General features: G+C 32.4%; 3 protein-coding genes across 6 annotated transcripts; 2 read left to right on the forward strand and 1 right to left on the reverse strand.

Annotated features, from left to right (window-relative positions):
• The first annotated feature begins 3,537 nt into the window (after positions 1–3,537).
• LOC131645810 (high mobility group B protein 15-like) lies at positions 3,538–7,126 on the forward strand. Of its 4 annotated transcripts, none has more exons than XM_058916020.1 (7): positions 3,538–3,629; positions 4,458–4,661; positions 5,049–5,127; positions 5,468–5,630; positions 5,715–5,840; positions 6,008–6,402; positions 6,561–7,126. In XM_058916020.1, exons 2-7 carry the CDS (start codon positions 4,492–4,494, stop codon positions 6,894–6,896), a joined length of 1,269 nt encoding a protein of 422 aa, XP_058772003.1. In that variant the 5' UTR covers positions 3,538–3,629; positions 4,458–4,491; the 3' UTR covers positions 6,897–7,126. The 4 variants fall into 4 exon arrangements, with proteins under 4 accessions (XP_058772003.1, XP_058771999.1, XP_058772000.1 ...); XM_058916016.1 differs by lacking the exon at positions 3,538–3,629 and adding an exon at positions 3,654–4,139; XM_058916017.1 differs by lacking the exon at positions 3,538–3,629 and adding an exon at positions 3,654–4,042.
• Positions 7,127–15,976: 8,850 nt separating this feature from the next.
• Positions 15,977–17,385, forward strand: LOC131645811 (protein PHOTOSYSTEM I ASSEMBLY 2, chloroplastic-like). The gene is made up of 4 exons (XM_058916021.1): positions 15,977–16,289; positions 16,372–16,464; positions 16,560–16,693; positions 17,043–17,385. The coding sequence occupies exons 1-3, from the start codon at positions 16,028–16,030 to the stop codon at positions 16,688–16,690; spliced, it is 486 nt and encodes a 161-aa protein (XP_058772004.1). The 5' UTR covers positions 15,977–16,027; the 3' UTR covers positions 16,691–16,693; positions 17,043–17,385.
• A 1,359-nt stretch (positions 17,386–18,744) lies between these two features.
• On the reverse strand, positions 18,745–20,678 carry LOC131645812 (F-box protein CPR1-like). Its single transcript, XM_058916022.1, has one exon. It carries the CDS (start codon positions 20,500–20,502, stop codon positions 18,874–18,876), a length of 1,629 nt encoding a protein of 542 aa, XP_058772005.1. The 5' UTR covers positions 20,503–20,678; the 3' UTR covers positions 18,745–18,873.
• Between the last annotated feature and the right edge of the window lie 204 nt (positions 20,679–20,882).

Genomic DNA, 20,882 nt, shown 5'->3' on the forward strand with positions numbered 1-20,882 from the left:
GAATTCTCATTCTCCCGGCGTCTTACAGCACATCAAACTAGAAAAGTGCGATTTTTCACAGTTGGAGACCTTCCGTACCTCCGAATTCGATTCTGTAAAAAGTCCCAGTTTCAAAATTCGAAATCCTATGAATATATAAAATTTATAACAGCCTATAACACCTATTTAGAGGTCCTAACATCATAAATTCATCAAGGATTCATCCATCCATGTATTCAAATAATGATTTTCACCAATTTCATCAATCTTCATCATAATCAACATCAATACATTATCATGTACAAACAAGGTCATTAACTCGAGGGAATTACAAGTAAAAGATCACCATGCTTATCACAATTTCATCATAGGTTCATCAATACAACAAAAACCCCAAATAAAACCTATAATTATCTAAACCCTAAATCAATTATAATAACAACGATAAACTCCCATTACCTTAGATTAGAGCTTGATTCTAATACCTCTTCGTGTTCTACAATTCCTCTTCCTCTGTGCCCTAGCTATGTTCTTTTCTCAGCCTCTCTCCAAATGCGATTTCACGATCGAATGAATACATCTCTTTCTTTTTCTCTTTTTACCCCTAATGTAACTTTCCTCTTTTTGCCATCACTAAGCCCCCTTGAATTGATTATCTTGCCCTTATCATCTCTTACACCAATATTATTCTATTTTACTAATTAAAATAATCCCAACTAAATATTCTAATTATTCTAAAATACTCCTAATTCTCAATAATCCTCATAACACACATGAAGATCGCATAAATCACCAAAACATCATATATCATCTTCAAAACATAAAATACTTCATAAAGACTTACATATTCACGTTAAATTAATTAAATAATTAATCTAGATTTTCAGGGTGTTATATTGGGTTGTTTCAACTTGAAGGCTTGAAAAAGATAACAAAGGCAATTCACCTTTAAGACTGTCATGTTTAGCAAAGAAAAAATGCATCAAGGTAAATACACGAATTCGATTTCAACACTAAATACACGAGTAGGACCATGCAGTAGTACAACTTAACTACCTTTCTTTTAACTTATTAATCTCAACAATGATAACATCATTTATAGTTAACTTAGTGTCATTTCATGCGTTGAATACATTCAATGGGAAACCTCCTGCAATAGTTGAATGCTAAGTTTTTGTATCGAAAAATTATAAATTTAGTAAATATTACAAAGAGCAAACAACAATACATTGAGCCTCATTTATCCTTGCATTATGTATATGGATGTCAACGAGGCAGGGAATATTCAGAAGATGCTTCCCCCTCCCCGTTGCGCCACAAAATTTATTCCCCATCCCCAATCTCCGCCACGGAGGAATATTTTCCTCCATCGCCATCCCCACAGATCCCCACGGAGATCCACAGATATGGAATCTTAAGAAAAAATTTATACTTTTCGATCAAAACTATGAGTATTTCATTTTTTTTCCTTTTTAAAAAAACACATATATTTTGCATCTTTATTTTGAAAAAAAAATACATCTTGCATCATTAACCAAAAAAAAAAAGCAAAAGCACTTGTTGCTGGTAATTTTATTTTATTTTTTATAAAAAAATAATAAATATTAATAGAATTTGTTGCTACCATGCTTCCACTAATTTAACACTATGGTACTGCTGTCGTCCAGCGCAAGTGGTTTGTTATGTGTGAGTGCGGCAAATCCATAACTACTAATTTATTAATTGAATGAAAAACATGTTACTAATGGAAGTAAAGTGAATTTGAAGAATAATTACCATAGGCATAATGAACAAAGGAGAGTGGTTGTTGTGATAATGATGAGAATAGAGGAGATGATGAATGGAAGAGAAAAAGATAATTGAGAAAAGAAAAAAAAAAAAGAGACGGGTGCGTACATTTTATGTATTGGGTGCACTTTTCTAGGGTTGGATACTTGGATAGTGAAACAATACATTATACAATAAAACATAAAAATAAAATGACTCACTAATGACTCATCATTTTCTAATACATTAATATTTTTATGTAAACTTATATAATTATGCATTATATAATATATAAAATATAAAAGTTAAATAATATGTTCGGAGTCGGAGAATTCACGGGACCGAGGATACTTTCCCAACCTCCTTCCCAAAGTGTCATCGGGGAAATTTTTCCTTCAATCCCCATCCCCACGAGAAAAAATTCCTCAATTTCAGTGCTCCAAACAGATAATCCTCATAGGAATCTCTATTAACAGATGCAAATTGACATCTCTAATTATGTAGTAGAACAATTACATTACCATCTTCCTTATGATTTCTTATAATAATCGTAAAACTGTAAAGCAAGTTGACCCCATAAAATACATTGTACCAAAGATTTGCTGCAACCAAAAGACAGCTGAGCACACTTAATAAGTTAAATTCTTAATAAGAAAACTATCAAACGAAATAAAATCTTGTTACCATGGAAAAATATACAGCATGGAGTTCCTCATATCAGAGATTTGATTTTTTCCATGCCAATTTATATTATAGACTCATAGTAATATGAGATAAAGGATCACATATTTGGTTTGCTGTTCCGAATCTACTATCGCTATCTATTTAGTGAGACATAAGTTAATCTTTGACACCATTTTCCATCTATTAAGGAGTTAAGGAGTTGTTAGGGTAGCGAGTCCTTCTTATGCATTTTTGCAATAAGATGCATATAGGGTGCTAGTTGAGAGACACCCATCCTCAACTTTTTTTTCTTTGATATCTTTCTTTTAGTTTTTTTTTTCTTATCCTAAAAAAAAAATATGTGTTAATTGAGTTAAATTATTGTAATCTATGATATATTTTACAAATCAATAACTTTATCACAACTATGAATACATTAAAATGTTTAACATAGTTTAATGATAATACATGACAATTAAATTAAACTCAAACATACTAGTTTAAATTAGGTGTTGTAATTTTATCAGTAAATATTAAATTTAAACCATTAAAGTAAATTCAATAAAACAAAAGAAAAAATAAATATTATAAGCCGAGGGTTACGGTTTTCCACAAAAGAATAAACCGAAACGTCCCTTTCACACTCCTTCACAAAATTTCCATTTCCACAAATCATTACATTCATTAATCAATAACAATAAGTAACCAAAAAATTAATATACAAAGTCAAAATCACCCTCTACAAATCAAATATATTAACACGCTAACAAGGGCAATACTGTAACATCACATAAAAATCCAAAAATTCAAATATATATAAATAAACTTATTATTATTAACTAGGGTTCATAATTCATAAATTCATAATTCACATTCATTCATTTGCATCTCTCTTAAAAGCTTCATTCTTCATTATTATAATTAATAATGGTCATCACATTTACATGAAAACGACGCTTCTCATCTTTTTCATATTACACTTTTCAGTAAGAACCTTTTTCATATATATATATTTATTATATTTTATTCAATTCAATTAAATTATTATTATTATTTTTATTATTTTCTTGTTTTTTTCTTCTTTTTGTATATACATACAAAATCCATCGTTTTTGATTTCTCTGGATTATCAAGCTTTGTTGGTTGTCACGTACTTTTTTATGTAACCACACATTAATTTTAATATGAATATATGAATTTGTTGTTTGAAGAAAAAAAAGGTGAAATTTTTGGTAACCCCTCAAATGGTTTTTACCCTGAAACAGTGTCAGAGATTATATAATAAAGTTTTGACTTTGATTTTTTATATATAAGATATTGTAAAGTTTTGTCAGAGATTATAATTTATAGGGTATATAGTAGTGTATAGGTTCTGAACAGTGTTTTGGTTTTGGGTTAAATGAAAGTGACTTTGAAGTGTTTGTGCTTTGGTCTGTGTGAATGTGTCTTTATTACAATAGCGTAAAAGGGTCTTTCTTTTTGCTGTTTTTACTGTTAATGTTTCAAAGGTTTGATGGGTTCATGCTGCTGTGTTGTGTTTGGGTTGTGTTGCATTGTATTACATCCTCGGTAATCTGAGAGAATTCATGGCTATGTTGTTGTTACAGCTTTTTCATGTACCTTTTTTCTTGGGGTTTGTATCTAATATCTATACTATACTGTATAGTGTATAGTATACTAGTACTACTGCCCTTCTTCTTACTGATAGTTATTTCATCAGAGGTTTCAAGGTTGTTGTTTCAGTTCTGGATTTTCTGATGCATGCTGATTTTATTGGTTGTTCTTTCTTTCTTTTTCTGTTTTGTTGTCTTCAAGGTAGATGAGATTAACAAGAGGAGAGGAGATGAAACAGTTTCTCTCTTCTTATCCTTAAAAAACTTGTCTGTTTCTTTTTTTTTGTCTGCATGTATAGATAGGTAGCTTAGCTTAGCTATTATGTTTTGCTTTTTTTATTTTAATCTACAAATACTAACTAGATGGTTTTTCATCTTCATGTTTTTATGGTTTTTTTTGGTTTGTTTTACCTTGTTTTGTTAATGGTGGTGTAGAAAAATATTGAAGACTGAATATATTGTGTTGTGAATGGCATCAACATCTTGTGTTATGAAGACTCCATTAGCTATGAAAGAGACGGGTTCAAGCTGTGGTCAATATCCTCCTCCTATGGCAACGTATGAAGAGGTTGTAGACAATCCTAAGCTCTTTTTGCATAGCTTGGAGAAGCTCCATGCTACTATGGGCACCAAGTTCATGTAAGTTCCTTGGATTGATAAACTACTAGATGATTTGGTTTACTTTTTTATAAGATGTGGAAAATACAAGCATATCATGTCAAATTTCTTGTATCTATAGTGTTTGGTTTTTGTGTATGTTTTTGAGAAGTGATGCATCATGCAATTGGTGATGCTCTATTTAATCATTGGCATTATTTTGTTTTGACATTATGTTTAAGATGAGATAATGATTCTATAAAGAGGGAGGACATTCTAATGTTACAATGCTTTCAAATGGTTCATGTTTTGGATCTAAATGGTTTTCTTGACTTCTAGTTTTGCATTTTTGGAAATGCTAAACACTATTAATGCCTTTCAATTGCATAAATTTGTAATAACTACTGAAAACTTGGATTTTTATTGTAGGGTTCCTATTATTGGGGGAAAGGAGTTGGATTTACACCGCCTCTTTGTTGAAGTGACTTCTCGTGGAGGGATTGAGAAAGTAAGATGTGATTATTATTTCGATTTTTCGTTGGTATGGATTTTTATGTCCTATAATCTATGAAACATGGACACCGTCACCGAGTGAACAAGTAGACACTGATATTGTCAACACATAGCTTGATAAAAAAAAAGTCTATTTTGAGAATCAATATTATATATTCATTACCGTATCTTAAGAACTTGTTATTAATACGGTTTTGCATGTTTTTGTAAATTGTAATTGATCACAAGATCTTGCCTTGATTGGAAAGATACTTGAATCTTATGATGTCTTCGTAACTTTGGTTTTTCCGCTATGTAGTGATATAGTTGTCTTATCTGGTTAATATTTCTTGCAGATCATTAAAGAGAGAAAATGGAAAGATATAACTTTAGTTTTCAATTTTCCATCAACGGCTACAAATGCTTCTTTTGTGCTGAGGAAGTACTATACTTCATTACTCTACCATTATGAGCAAATCTATTATTTTAAAGCTCATAACTGGACCCATGCAGCTTCTGGTAATGTTTATTGGAACCACAATGCTGTTTGTACTAACACTTGGGCCTACTCTAATGTGTAAATTGTTAATTTCTCTATGGCAGATGTTTTGCAGAGTCCATCATCCACCCCAGTTTCTGCTCCGAAGATACCGTTTTCGCATCCTTCATCTGAAGCTCAACCAGCTGCCGTTCAGCCGTTAAATGTTAATGCTGCTAGACTGCCTGAAGGTCTTTCCTTTTTTCTCTCAGCCCTATTAACCATTCGATTTGATCTGTGACCGGATTTTTCGGATGTTTTTTGTATAACAACTCATCAGAAATGCAACATCTATAACTTCTCTGGTGTTATCGATGACTTAATAACCAGTATAGTTTGTTCTCTTGTGCTTTCTCAGCAATGGCATCATCTTCGGCAGGGTCTCATGTTGTCGGGGTCATTGATGGGAAATTCGAAAGTGGCTATCTAGTTACTGTCACAATCGGTTCGGAGAAACTCAAGGGTGTACTTTATCAAGCTCCACAAAATGCTGCTGTGTTGCCAGCACCGCCAGCACCCAACCAGAGTGCTTCGGATATTAACAACAACGCTGGTGTCCATCGTCGCCGGCGTAGGAAGAAATCAGAAATGAAAAAGAGAGATCCTGCTCACCCAAAACCAAACAGAAGTGGATACAACTTCTTCTTTGCAGAACAACATGCTAGGCTTAAACCTCTTAACCAAGGGAAGGACCGAGAGATCAGTAGGACCATCGGTGAACTCTGGAACAAGTTAAACGAATCTGAAAAAGCAGTAAGGAATTTGTTTATCTTACATCATGGAATAAACCATTAAAATGCTATTTTCTCTGCAATTTAGTTATTAGGGACTTAAATGATGATTTATTCCACAACATAAATAGGCACTGTTTTGTTATTATGTTAACATGTTAAGTTGCACTGACATTGAAGGTTTATCAAGAACAAGCCATGAAGGACAAAGAGAGGTACAAAACAGAAATGGAGTCTTACCGCGAGAAATTGAAGATGGATCAAGTCATTAGTGATGCGATGCCACTTCAACAGCGACTTCCTGAAGCCGATACGGACATGTTGAATGCTGATATGAAATTTGATGAAGCTGAGGCAGATTCTCTTCAAACACCAGAGGAGAGCAGTTCGGTCGGAAGCGAGTATGAAGATGATAAAGGCATGGAGAAAGATTTTAGTGTGGATGCATTTCCTGTTATAGGAGTTGGAGCTGAGGCTATGGATTCAGTAGAGAAATCATCCAAGGGGGGCTTATGAGGTTCTTGATTAAGTTCTTAAAAGAAGTTGGAGGAGAAGAGAAATTAACTGGCACTAAGGTAGCACATAAGTAGATTTTCTTAGGAATATTTTTATATGTTTCATTGCATTGGAGACTTTGAGGTAGGATGAAATTGCAGTGATTACCTGCTTGCTGATTATCATAGTGATCAACCGGGCTTGGTCATTTTATTATTCAATTTAAGGTGCTCATTTTGGCTTAATAGTTATTTTATAGCATGCTCAAATATATGATAATAACTAATTACTAATATGGAGTAGTAGTAGTATGAAAGAATTTTTTTTTTTGATGATGCAATGAAAAAGTTGTTTATACACATTGAATATCCAAAGTATTTCTAAATTCTAATATATAACAGTTTTGTAAAAATTCCTACCCATGAAATATTTGGGTCATGGTTTAAGTTATTGAAATATATGACTAATATATGAATAACCATTTAAACATTAGTAATAGATTCTTATAAATGATACGAAATTTTGAATCTCTTAAACAAGTTGTGAAGGGTCTGCCCAATATTTTATGGGAAATAGTATCAAGTTTTCTAAAGGCATGACACTCTTTAGGAGTTTGAAATAAATAACTTTTTATAAAAAAATTATGTATTCAATACAGGGCCGGCCCAGTCAATCCGGAGGCCCTGTGTTAGTTTAAAATATGGGCATATAAAAATAAAATTTTATTAATTAAAAATGATGACAAAAAATACATAAAATCGTCTCAAATAATTTTTTCTAGATTCCACATTTCACTTGTTATATTCTTATAATATAATAATTCACAAATTTAAAATTTAAATTTTTTATATTTATGATATCATCAAAATTTAGATATATCCTTCTAAGAACTCTAATACACTTTTATCAGACAAGTTTAAGCAAACCTTATACTGATATATACAATTTATAAATGTATATTTTATTACTAGGGGCTAGTTATTAAGAAAATTGAATTGGTAAAAATAATTATAAAACATTATAAATAATTTACCACCGTGCAAAAAACTAAAAAAAAATCAAAAAAGGAATGTAGTGGTGGTATGTTAAACCCTCTCCTTATTCTTATTTCAATAAGTAAAATATTTGAGGTTGGGCAGCTATTTCAATAAGTAAACATGTGCTCTGGCTCAAAATTGTGAGGCCCCAAAATTATGAGGCCCTGTGCTGTTGCTCAGGTTGCACAGCCACAGGGCCGGGCCTGATTCAATATATTAAATTTCTCTTTTTATTTTTTATTTTTATAACAAATCAATCGATTGATTTGATTGGTCTTCAACTTAAGAATTGATAATGAGTTTGAACAAACTATAAGATGATTCATAAATGAATTGGCCAATCTAGTTATGAAAACAATGTTGGGTTTGATTTGAATTTTGTGGAAAAAAAAAACCTAATATGTTAGCTTATTTGTATTGCTTATATAAGTGGATAAAGTAAATTTAGGATTGTGAGAGATAGAGAGAAAAGAAGACTTCAAAAGAGAGAAAAGAGAAGAGATCCTATTCTGCAACCATTCTTACTAAATCGACGATTCCAGATTCGTAAACCGTTGAATCAAGCTTAATTTTGGAGGGCAAGATTCAAGCTGAGAGATATCTGCTTTGCACTGAAGCTGTAGATTTGAGTATTTTTTTTCAACTTCTTGATTGTTATTGTAAGTTAGTTTGTTTTGTGATTTGCGGTAGTTAGCATTAGTTTATGAATCACTTTAAGACTCTCTTGTACCCTTATTTGATTATAGTGGAACTATTTCTTTGTTCTAGACAAATCGTGATTTCTACTATCATATTGAGGGGCTTTTATGCTAAAATATCAGTGTTTTCTTGTGCCCTTATTTGTTCAATTTACTGTCATATGTTTATTGTTGATCTTTAAGATTATTACATGTTTGAAAGTTTTTTATATATATATTGTGTATTGATATGTTAGTGTGTGTTAATTTTCTATCAAACACTAATATTTTAATATAAACTAGAATTAACAATCAATCGAAACAACTCAAAAATAATTTGAGACTCAACTTGATAAATGATTCGTTGAAACCTCAAAGGTGAATAATTAGAGTTTGTCAACTAATTATGGCTAATATCTCTATGTAATGTATCATATAATATTATTTTACAGGTCATGGTGAATAGTTTGATAGTTAAAGGTGAATAAATATGCGTGTGCATTTATTTCACCAGATAAAAGATATATGGATTATCCAACCGATTTCCTAAAATATTAGAAAAAGAACTTCAATATGAGCTTATCTTGGTGTTGAAGCAAGAAAAAGTAATGTGGTTCCAAAAATCTAAAGTTCAATGGATCAAAGGAGGATAGTAAATACAAGGTAGATATTATCTCCTTAAAACTATCAATACAAGGAGAAAAAACAAGATCCTTATGTTTCGTGATGACGATGGAGAATAAATCTCAACTCAAAATGATACTGAATAACTTTGATAAGAAATTGTTTGTAAGTAGTGATGCAGATGTCACTTGGTTTCAAGCTTCATACTCTTACTCTTAAATTAGTGAAGATGACACAGAGTGGGGAGAGATAATATTAGACAAATAGAAGTTAAGCATATTTTTAAAACTATCTTTGAGGATGTGTAAGATGAATATGATAATATAAAGTTTCAAAATTTTTAAATAAATTTGTGAATAAATACTTAATAGGATCTCATCATAGATCTGTCATGGTTAAACCATAATTACATAGATTACCTATTTATTATATCACGGTTGAACCATATCTAATTAATACAGAGTTTCTAAAAATTTAAGACGACTTTAGATATCGTCTTTGCTATAGATCCATGGAAAACTTCTAGGTCCTATAGGTTTTCAGTAGGTATCTACAAAAATAAATGGAAGTATATGGCCAGTAGTTTATGTGTGCTTGCTACATTAGTCTAGAGCAATCCCATGAAACTACATAGTTTAACTACAAGAATATATTTCTAATTCCGAAGGTGAAAACCAAAGTTCGTCAATCAATTTCGGCCATTTCTCTTTCAAATGTTTCTCATAATATATTTCAAAGATCATGATTAATAAATTGAAGATCATTGTTTGTAAAGTTGTCTCACCTTCCTTAACTAGTTTTTCCCTGAGGCGAAATATTCATTTATAAGACATTGATTCAATGATGTGGAGATTCCTAATGTAATGATACAAATTAGGTATCATTACTCAGATGTCCTTTAAGTTTTCTTTTAACATGAAAATGATATTGTGTTCCCTACACCACCAGCACCCAACCAGAGTACTTCGGATATTAACAACAATGCTGGTGTCCATCGTCACCGGCTTAGAAAGAAATCAGAAAAGAAAATCACTTTTAAGTCATCCAAAACCTCATTTTTCTTACAAATCATTTAGCTTATGTTTTAACATGAAAAATCACTTTTTAAAAGTTTCCAACTCCAAATACTTTTCACCGAAAACACCCATAACTTAGTTCCGACTCGGACTCGCAACCACAGACAACAACACAACATCCACCATTAACAATTCCATCAAATACATAGTTTCAACAACAACATTACGCAATTCACCATTCAATCATCAACCACAACATTCTAACACATCTATTTCATCCACAACATACAATTGCATTATCCACACAATTAATCCAACAATTACAAAATTGCAACCATGATCATGATATTGAGAGAAGAAAAACACAAACCAAGCATAGACATAATCTACCCACCCTTACCTTAGAGTTCTTGCAAAAGTTCTCAACAATGGCGATCTTCTCTTCCCCTTTACCCTAACTCTCATTTCTCTTTTCTCCAAACTTTCACGTGCCCGTCCATCCGCTTTTTATTAATGTACAAATGTGTGTAAAATAATATGATTTTAATTTTTTTAATTTAATTTTGTGAAAAAAAATTATACATTTAAAAAGTTATAATTTTATCAGTGTAGATAGTAGTTACTTTTTATTTAAAAATAATATAGTCAACTTTAACTTACCACCTTTAGTTATTTTTTGAAATATTTATAATAAATAGAGGGTAAAATAGAAAAGAAAATAGGTTACACCAAAATTATATTTTCCATTTATATATTGGTATAGATATTATTATTATTACTAATACTAACTAATTAAAATAATAATAATAGTAATAATAATAATTTCATCAATTATTTAATTAAGTTATTATCCAACTAATATTAAATAATTAAATAATTATTAACTAATATTATTCAATTAGTCTTACTCCCCACATTACCAAATTCTACACTTTTACTCACACACCATCCACACCTTAATTCTACTCTTAATGTCACTACCCATACTCAGGATTCTCCAAATGCACCAAAACACAAAACAATACCACGTAATCACCAAATACCACATAATTAAATTACGAAAAATAAATAAAACAAGTCGGGACGTTACAATGTCCTACTCCATTTCAACTACCCAGGTTGAAGTCGATGATTTACATCCCATTCTATTACTCCATCATTATGTATTACAGACCCAAGATATTTAAAACGCATGACTTGAGGGATTATATGGTCTCCAACTTTCACCTCTAAATTAGAAACATTTATTCTTTTGTTGGACTTATATTCCATATATTTCGTCTTACTTCTGCTTAGGTGAAAATAGATGGAAGTATATGGCTAGTAATTTATGTGACCTTGCTAGATTAGCCTAGAGCAACCCCATGTAAATTACCGAGTATAACTTCAAGAATATATGTCTAATTTCGAAGGTGGATAAACAAAGTTTGTTTTACTAATTTCGACCAATTTCTCTTTTATAATGTTTCTTATAATATTATTACAAAGATCATGGTCTATGAATTAAATATCGTTGTTGCTAAAATTGTCTCACCTTCCTTAAATAATTTTTCTCTGAGGGGAAATATTATTATGAACATAGTCGTTGTAAAAGATATGGTATTGACTGAATGAAGTGGAGATCCCTAATGAAGTGCTACAATGCGAGTGACCTACTACTTTTTGGCCAAGCTATAACAAAATATCCTTTATGTAATTGTGAGGAGTTGATGATAATAACAAGAAAGCTCATATATGGGACATAAGAATTTGAATTTACCAAAATGAAAACTCCACATGCATTCTTGTTTCACCCTTTCACGACAGCAAAAACTATATTTTTTGGTCTCGATCCACGAAAGTTGCATTAATCTCTAAAAATAAAATAAAATTCATCGACGAAACCTTCATCAAATCGCCTCCGCAAGCATTCTTCATGATCCATGGCTCTGCTATACCAATTTGGTTCACCGCTTTAATGGTGAATATAAAAAAATATTACACAATCAATTTGTGAGATAAAAAACACTTATGTTGTTTGGGATAATATTTGTAATTGGTTTTAAGAAGGTTTTTTTTCTTCAAATTTCTTACATTTAAGATAACCTATTTCATCTTCAACAAGGTAATCTTAATTTCTAATTACTTTACTCATTTAACTTCAACGTGGGAACAAATTGACATCTATCATCTAACATGTGATTGTATCTACGTTATACCTTGTACGTGTGGTGCAACAACCAAATTTCGTAAATTTGGTGATCAAGACAAAGTTCTTAAATTTTTGAAAGGTTTGAGCGAACAATAATCTCATGTTATTTCCCAAATTATGATGATCGAACCCCTACATTCCCTTGAAAAAATTTTCTCTCTTTTTCTTGGTTAAGAATAACAGTAACACAACCCAATTCTTCATAACCCACCACTAAAAATAACCTATAACATCTCATGTTCAATCTAATTATGGGTGTGATCATGTTTCACAACAAAATTATTCTCGTGGTCGGGTCGCACCACTAATGGTACTAGACGTGGTCAGTATCAAGGATCAACTCATGTATGCACTTATTATGGTCATCACATAAATCTCACAATGGAAACTTCTTCATCAAACATGTATATCCACCAAGTTTTCAACAAAGATCTAAGTCGTCTTCTATGAATTTGGCTAATTCTCTAGAGACACATTCCACCACTAGTTTTGCACCGACCACAACAAATGGTGTTCTTCAAGATCAATATCAATAACTTATCTGTTTCTGCAACAACATTTAGCTACTAATTCAAATCAAAACTCTACCTTTCTTGATTCAAGCAAAAATTTTCATTGTCTCTTTAGTCGATAATGTCAATTTTATCTCTCCACCTTTGGGTAAGAAATTTTTTTAATGGATTATTGATATCGGTGTTATTCACCATATAACTTTTTCTTTGTCAAATTTTTCTTCTTGCCAAAGTAGTAAGCTTTTTACTATGAAAATGTCCGATGGTAGAACTACTAATGCCACAATATCTGGAACTGTCATACTAGACATGGCAACAAAACCCATACCCGCGGGTACCCACCCGAACCTGCCCCGAAGTTGACGGGGAAAACCTGCTTTGACTGGGTTTGGATTCGGGTTTGGATTTCCCCCGATTATAAAATATGGGGACGGGTCGGGTAATGAGGACACTAGTACCCACCCCGAACCCGCTCCGTTTATTTCATTATATACATTATTATTTATTTATGATAAATTAGAATATTAAATATGTGGCCAATGTTTTAATATAAAATATTTGACCACAACAAATGGTGTTCTTCAAGATCAATATCAATAACTTATCTGTTTCTGCAACAACATTTAGCTACTAATTCAAATCAAAACTCTACCTTTCTTGATTCAAGCAAAAATTTTCATTGTCTCTTTAGTCGATAATGTCAATTTTATCTCTCCACCTTTGGGTAAGAAATTCTTTTAATGGATTATTGATATCGGTGTTATTCACCATATAACTTTTTCTTTGTCAAATTTTTCTTCTTGCCAAAGTAGTAAGCCTTTTACTATGAAAATGTCCGATGGTAGAACTACTAATGCCACAATATCTGGAACTGTCATACTAGACATGGCAACAAAACCCATACCCGCGGGTACCCACCCGAACCTGCCCCGAAGTTGACGGGGAAAACCTGCTTTGACTGGGTTTGGGTTCGGGTTTGGATTTCCCCCGATTATAAAATATGGGGACGGGTCGGGTAATGAGGACACTAGTACCCACCCCGAACCCGCTCCGTTTATTTCATTATATACATTATTATTTATTTATGATAAATTAGAATATTAAATATGTGGCCAATGTTTTAATAATTTGATTTGTATTTATTATTTAAAATATTTGAAATGTATCTATAGAATATTTTGAGATTGTTTTATTTTATCATTTACAATGTAATTTGATTTTTGAAAAAATATATATTTCAATTAAAAAATTGATTTTACTAAATAGATGGTGGCGGGACGGGGATACCCGAATCCAACCCGAACTCATTTGGGACGGGTTTGGATTTTAATTCTTCATCCCCGTTTGGGTTTGGGGCGAGGAACGGGGATTGTTTGGGGATTCGGATTTGGGTTTGGGGAGGTAAAAACCGTCCCCGACCCGCTCCGTTGTCATGCCTATATCATACTTTCTGATCCTATAACTTTTCACAATGTTTATTTTATACATACATTTATTGTTAGTTTAATCTTCGTGACTCAATTAAATACTTAATCAAATTACTTCTTAAATTTTTACACTGATAAATGTCTAAGTTTGATAAACGTGCTAGTAAAACAACTTTTTTGTGATATAGAAATGATACTTAAGATTTCTTATTATATGATACTCCTACACACCAATTGTTCAAATGCCACTACTTCTCATCCTATTCAACCTCCTGAGATTGATCTTGAATCTTTAATATTATTACTCCTACTTTGTCCACACCTCACCCTTTTATTCAGCAACCTAATCCAAAATTTTCTCAACGTGTCACATAATAACCTGCTTTTCCAAATACTCCATTACTTACATACACATCAATCTGACACTTTAAGACATTCTACAAGGAACAATTGCACCGGGTCTTATCTTAATGATTATTATTGTGATCTTCTTACAAGAACTTCTACTGTCAACAATACTTATAATGGCACTATCTTTCCCTTATCATAATTGTTATTCATTACAATTTTTTTTCACTTACTATCTCTTCTATAACTGAGCTAAAAATTTCCAATCATGCCTGTCAATCTGATTTTTTTTTGAATCAACCTATGAAAAATGAGTTGGATGCCTTAATCTCCACTAACACTTGGACAATTGTTCATTCACCTAGTGATAAGAAACTCATAGGATCTAAATGGGTCTATAAAACTAAATATAATGTACTATTGAAAGGTATAATGCTTGCCATGTTGCCAAAGGTTACACTTAGCTTAAGGGTGTTGGCTACTTTGAAACTTTCTCTCTAATTGTAAAACTCACCAGTGTAAGATCTTTCCATGCAATTGTTTTCATTAAAGTTTGGTTTTTAGAACAATTGGGTGTCGATAATACTTTCTTGCTTGAGTATCTTCACGAAGAGGTGCATATGATTTACCTACAAATTTTATACTTTCAAACTCTAATCTTAAAACCACCAAATTCCATACCTACATATGATTTACCTATAATAATACATTATTATAGATTACTCTCTTTTTACAAAGTATCATAATTCTTCTTTTAGTGTACTAAAGTTATCCTAACGATTGTTTTAAAATAAATGACTTAATACTCTTAGATATTTTCTAGGAATATAGGGGGCTATACTTTCCAAAGGTATCATAATTAATAAATAAAAAAATTGTGGTGAATGATATTTTTTTTTTATATTGAGTTTGATATAATTGATTTTAATAGAATTGAATTTAATAAATTTAATTTATATTTAAATGCATTTATACAAAAATGAGTTAAACAATTAATTTTAATATAAAAAATCATTCAAAATTAAATTTGAAGACAAAACTATAAATTCTAATTTGAAATAGAATCAATTTTAAGAAAACAAAATATGTCAAAATCACACGTAAATCAAATAAATTTTTATAATTTAAATATAACATCAACACATTTTAATTAAAATGTTAAAAGGGGAAATTGGAGATTAGACGATGAACGGAGTGAGAGACAATACGTGGAAGACACACGACCTATGGATTATATTACAAGATATTTATTTATTTATTATTAAAAAAAAAAACTTATCATCATCGTCTTCTCTTGTTCACTCTATCAGAAGAATCATAATGGATTGCAATTTGCAGGCCTCCGTTATTCCTCGATGCCTTCCTTCAACAACTCCCGCAAGAAGAAAACCCCATTTTATTGTTAAATCATCTCACCAAAACGATACATCTCCTACTTCACCAGATAAGGAAGTCAATCTTTCCAGACGTCAATGTCTCACTTGTTTGTGTTCAACTCCATTTCTAATTTCATCCAGTAATGCCACCGCTCTTGAGAAACCTCCTGGCTGCAGAAATTGCGGAGGAAGCGGCAACATCATCTGTGAGTTTTCTCTTATCACATCATCATCTTTTCTTACAAGCTTAGTATGATAACAAAACTTATATAATTTGTCATCATTTAGGTGATATGTGTGGTGGTACAGGAAAATGGAAAGCTCTTAACAGGAAGCGAGCACAAGATGTTTATGAGTTCACAGAATGTCCAAATTGTTATGGTAATGCCATGCTGTGTAATGAAGGAATTTTACAAGTTTTTAAACTTCTCTAGATTTACCAATTTAGCATATGAATTAACTTGTTCGGTTTTTAGGTCGAGGAAAGCTTGTCTGTCCTGTCTGTTTAGGAACTGGTGTGCCAAACAACAAAGGTCTTCTGAGAAGGCCGGATGCAAAGAAACTGCTTGATAAGATGTATAATGGACGGCTACTTCCCAACTCTTAGAAGGTAAAATTTCTCAATTACTCTTTCCGTTTCAAAATGAGTGTCGTTTTAGAAAAGTTTTGTTTTAAAATGAGTGTCATTCTCACTTTTCAATGTAAAAGTGATTGTTATTTTTACAATTGTGTTCTTTAACTATTAGGACTATATACACAACTTCCAATACATTAATAAGGTTAATTTGGTAAAAGTACAATATTTTATGACAATATCGTTATATTTCTTAATCTGTATGTAGAAACTTAAACGACACTCATTTTGAAACGGAAAGAGTACTTCATTAAGTAACGGTTTTCTTGAATATTGATCTCTGTTGATGCTGTTATATTCATTCATTGTATTGCATCCTTTTCAGTCATTCTTGTGAGCATAATGGAAGTGTGAGGCTTTGCGAATGCTGTTTTCTGGCACAATGACAATTTTCTATACTAGTCAACTAAGCCGGTGACTGCAATGTTAATCAGCTTCTACCATATAGAACGCCTCCGCAGCAGAAAGTTTTGCTCATATTTTTGGTCTGGATTCATTCTAGAGCTCTAGATTTCAATATTCTGTACTGATTATTCAATGCTAGGATTGTCATATTCATGCAGACCTGAATTTCATGTATAGTGTAAACATTGAGCAAACACTTGTTACAAGTATTGGTATTTAAGGTTCTATATAGTTACCAAGTAAATATACAATTGTTCATGCAACTTGTTTGTATCCAGGGTATTATATTCTCAAACATGTATGATTAGCCAATTTGAGCTTTTTATGAAATTGGTTTCTTTTAAAAATAGGACAGTAGTAAACATTGAACTGGCCAAGCTCGCGCATTATCAATGGCTTTAAGATTTTTTTTCCACGATTTGCCTACAACACACAATTCTACTTAAAATCAGCTTCGTTGGTTGGGGGTGAATGAGATCGCAAAATTGTAAGATTTTAATATATAGATTGTGATTTTGACAACCTTGTTGAAATACATGATTATTGAAAGATATAATTAAGTGTTGTAACTAATTAAATATATGCTAAAAATAATTATTCTTAGACATCTTTAAACGTGATTAAAACACAGTTTGCTATGACGACAGTCCGAGTTTTGCTTGTGATAGCGGGGGAGCTCTGTACAGCGGCAATGACGGTCCAAGCAAGTCTCGAGTCAAGTCGGTTTGTTTCGTTGATCAAATCAGTAATAAATTGTGTTTTGGGCCCTTTCTTTTGGGATATTTAAAATCTTTTTTCTTAGTCTTATTATTGTTGTTTTGCAACATTATTTGTCATTTTGTTGCCTTTATGCTGTAAGTGCAAATTTGAGAGTTAAATGGTGTTTCATTTGATATGATTCATGACAGTACACTAGTATTTCATGGACTGAATAAACAGTTTTCTGTACTAGTGCAATGGTAATCAGCTTCTACCATACAGAACACGCCCGTAGGCAGAAAGTTTTGCTCATATTTCAATGATAAATACTTAAAAGTTTACCTCTTAATCACATAGTATATGGTAAACGCTTAAAGTTTACCTGTTAATCTGATCCAAACAGAACATTAATCAGAAATGGAGCTAAAATGTTAATGGTGGCATCTTCGAATTAAGTACCAAAATCAACGACGAGATCAATGACAATCCCAACAAAATGTCCATGGATGGACCTCAGTGTATAGATTTATCAGAAACTAGATATATATGTTTAACATAGACACCCAATGATATCCATTGTCCAAAGATGTTAATGAATACATTACTAGTATAAAATAAAAGTTCTGATTCTGATAGGCTCAAAATTGTCCCAATAACCTCAAGAGTCAAGACTAAAACTGTGCTTAGTTGAAGCACATAGTGGTCATACACATTATATCAGGTTCTGTTTGGATTAAGATACATTATTTCACATTGTTACCGTGAATGGTCATACACATATATGCAGTTTCTTCCAAACTGTTGTAACAAGTTGTTGTTAAACATTTAACTTATGGTGGAAATCACAATCTGCTTAAGACTGTCAAGTTCAATCAGAATATACTGAAACTAAAAAAAGGATATATAATTGTAAAATTGGAGCATAATCATTAAACAAAACACAATCAGTTTGCAAATCACAAAAGTCTAAACCCTTAAAATTAAATGGATAAAACAAGATCATATCACCATAGCCATATACCTAGGGGTGAAAACAAGAAGGAAAAAAAAAACTAGTTACTCAATCCTCCAATTGAAAGAAGGCTTTTCTTGTAAAGACCGATTCTAAAATAATTTTCCTCTGCACAACAAGTAATACCAATCTCCTCAATTTCTTGGGTGCTCAAATCAACACAGGCTAGTTTATTATCTTTTTTTCTAAAGAAAATATATCCCTTCTTCCCAAATCCAACTGGGGGCCAATAAATGGAGAAGGGGCCACAAATATATAATTTGATCCATGATTCATTCACACCGACTTCACCCAGAATGGATATGGTTAAAGTAATATCATTGCCATATTCGTCATTATGTGAGAGCAAAGCAATAGATCCATTTAACACAGTCAAGCATGCTTGAAAAGCTAAATGAGTATAAGGTATATCCCCGATGGGTGTTATAAGGAATGCCTCATCACTCAGGTCAAATGACAATAGAGTTAGTTCAAGAGGGTCAGTTCCGGCGAAAACCAACCAATGACATGCTCCATCCACATAAACTTCTCGGGCATCAAATGACTCACAATAAAACCAACCAGAAAAAACAAGCTCCATGTCGATTGTTCTCCAAGAATTATTTTTCAAACTATATATCTCAAAATAAGTTTCTTGTCTTGGACGAGGATAGTACCGAAAATCAGGATCAAATGATACATACTGAATGACCTTAAAGTCGTGTCTAACTTGATCATAACCAAATCCATGAAAAGCATGTGTGAGATCGAGGTAGTTTTGAGGGTGTTGTGGTGAAAGTTCAGCGGGGCTACGAGGAATGACCCGGAATTCCTCAGTAGCAGGATTCCACAATACATATTGTAGATTAATTGGATATTGTTGGGCAAGACAAAAAATGCCGTTAACACTTGCGGAGCCGAGAATACTCCTACCACGGCCAGACTGTTGAAACGGGGGTGGCAAATTGAATTTGACGCCGTTGTTGTTGAGCAAATGGAATTCAGAATGATAAAGATATTCAGGCGTCACGGGGAGATCACTATGACATGAGAAAATAAATGTATGATAATCATCATCAGAAGCGTGACGAGATAAGAAATGGTTGCTGTACATGGTCATGAAACGAGAGTCTTCAAATAAAACGGACCATGATTTGCGTACGCATCGAAAGCGCTTCAATGATTTTACAGACAGTTTTGATAGAATAGAGAAAGCAAGATCATCGGGAATAATAGAGTTTGTACTGACCTTGACCTTTGATCCAGACGATATTGGAATATAGTTTTTGGTGAACTTACGTAACGGAGGAGGGAGGTAGAAGGTGGAACCCTTGGTGTATAAGAACGATAGGGGAGTACTATAGTTTGTGGTGACGTTACGTATCGGACGAGGGTGATCGACGGTGGACGTCAATGCTTCCATGTACGATCTGAAGGATACTGGAGCGGAGGAGTTGTCTTCTTCCATATCGATCGGGGCATCGTCTCCGACGATAGTGGTGAATAACGAGAGTGGAATATAGGTTCTGCTGATATCTGCCAGATAGTTTTCTATCTTTGAAAACTTTCTTACCGGAAAATACGGACTCGGACTCGGACGAGGGTGGTAGACGGTGGACTTGGTGTGGAAGAACGATAGTGGAGTATTGCTTGATCTTTTCTCTTCTTCATACGCCACATATTCATCCATCTTTGAATCAGAGGAGTTGGTTCAGTTCTCCATCGGAACACCGTGGGAGACGGCGGCGGAATCCATCATCGTCTACCCAATAACGACTTTTGCTTTATTCTGCTAAATTATTTTTTACACTGTGAATGCTTCTAACAAATTAATGGCTTTTTTTACACTGTCAATGCTTCTAACAAATTAACTAGTGATTCAGCGTAAAATTTCTTTATACTAAGTGTGTATTCCAATTAAATTCTTATATATTTCCATGTGTAAAAAAAAAAAAACGGAATTTACCCTAATAAAATGTTGTTAATACGTCCAAGTGATACCATAATCGAAAAAGGTATAATTAAACCTCCACATATATAAACACAGTTTAAAAATGACAATTCTAAAAA

Source organism: Vicia villosa, linkage group LG2 (assembly GCF_029867415.1).
Source record: "Vicia villosa cultivar HV-30 ecotype Madison, WI linkage group LG2, Vvil1.0, whole genome shotgun sequence".
Taxonomy (NCBI): domain Eukaryota; kingdom Viridiplantae; phylum Streptophyta; class Magnoliopsida; order Fabales; family Fabaceae; genus Vicia; species Vicia villosa.

Excerpts from the sequence above, each read along its gene's own strand:
- LOC131645812 (XM_058916022.1), bottom strand. The coding sequence starts at position 20,502 with ATGGATGAATATGTGGCGTATGAAGAAGAGAAAAGATCAAGCAATACT.
- LOC131645810 (XM_058916020.1), top strand. The coding sequence starts at position 4,492 with ATGGCATCAACATCTTGTGTTATGAAGACTCCATTAGCTATGAAAGAG. Across the intron at positions 4,662-5,048 it reads ACTATGGGCACCAAGTTCAT|GGTTCCTATTATTGGGGGAA; the intron begins GTAAGTTCCTTG and ends TTTTTATTGTAG. Across the intron at positions 5,128-5,467 it reads CTCGTGGAGGGATTGAGAAA|ATCATTAAAGAGAGAAAATG; the intron begins GTAAGATGTGAT and ends TATTTCTTGCAG.
- LOC131645811 (XM_058916021.1), top strand. The coding sequence starts at position 16,028 with ATGGATTGCAATTTGCAGGCCTCCGTTATTCCTCGATGCCTTCCTTCA. Across the intron at positions 16,290-16,371 it reads AGGAAGCGGCAACATCATCT|GTGATATGTGTGGTGGTACA; the intron begins GTGAGTTTTCTC and ends GTCATCATTTAG. Across the intron at positions 16,465-16,559 it reads AGAATGTCCAAATTGTTATG|GTCGAGGAAAGCTTGTCTGT; the intron begins GTAATGCCATGC and ends TTCGGTTTTTAG.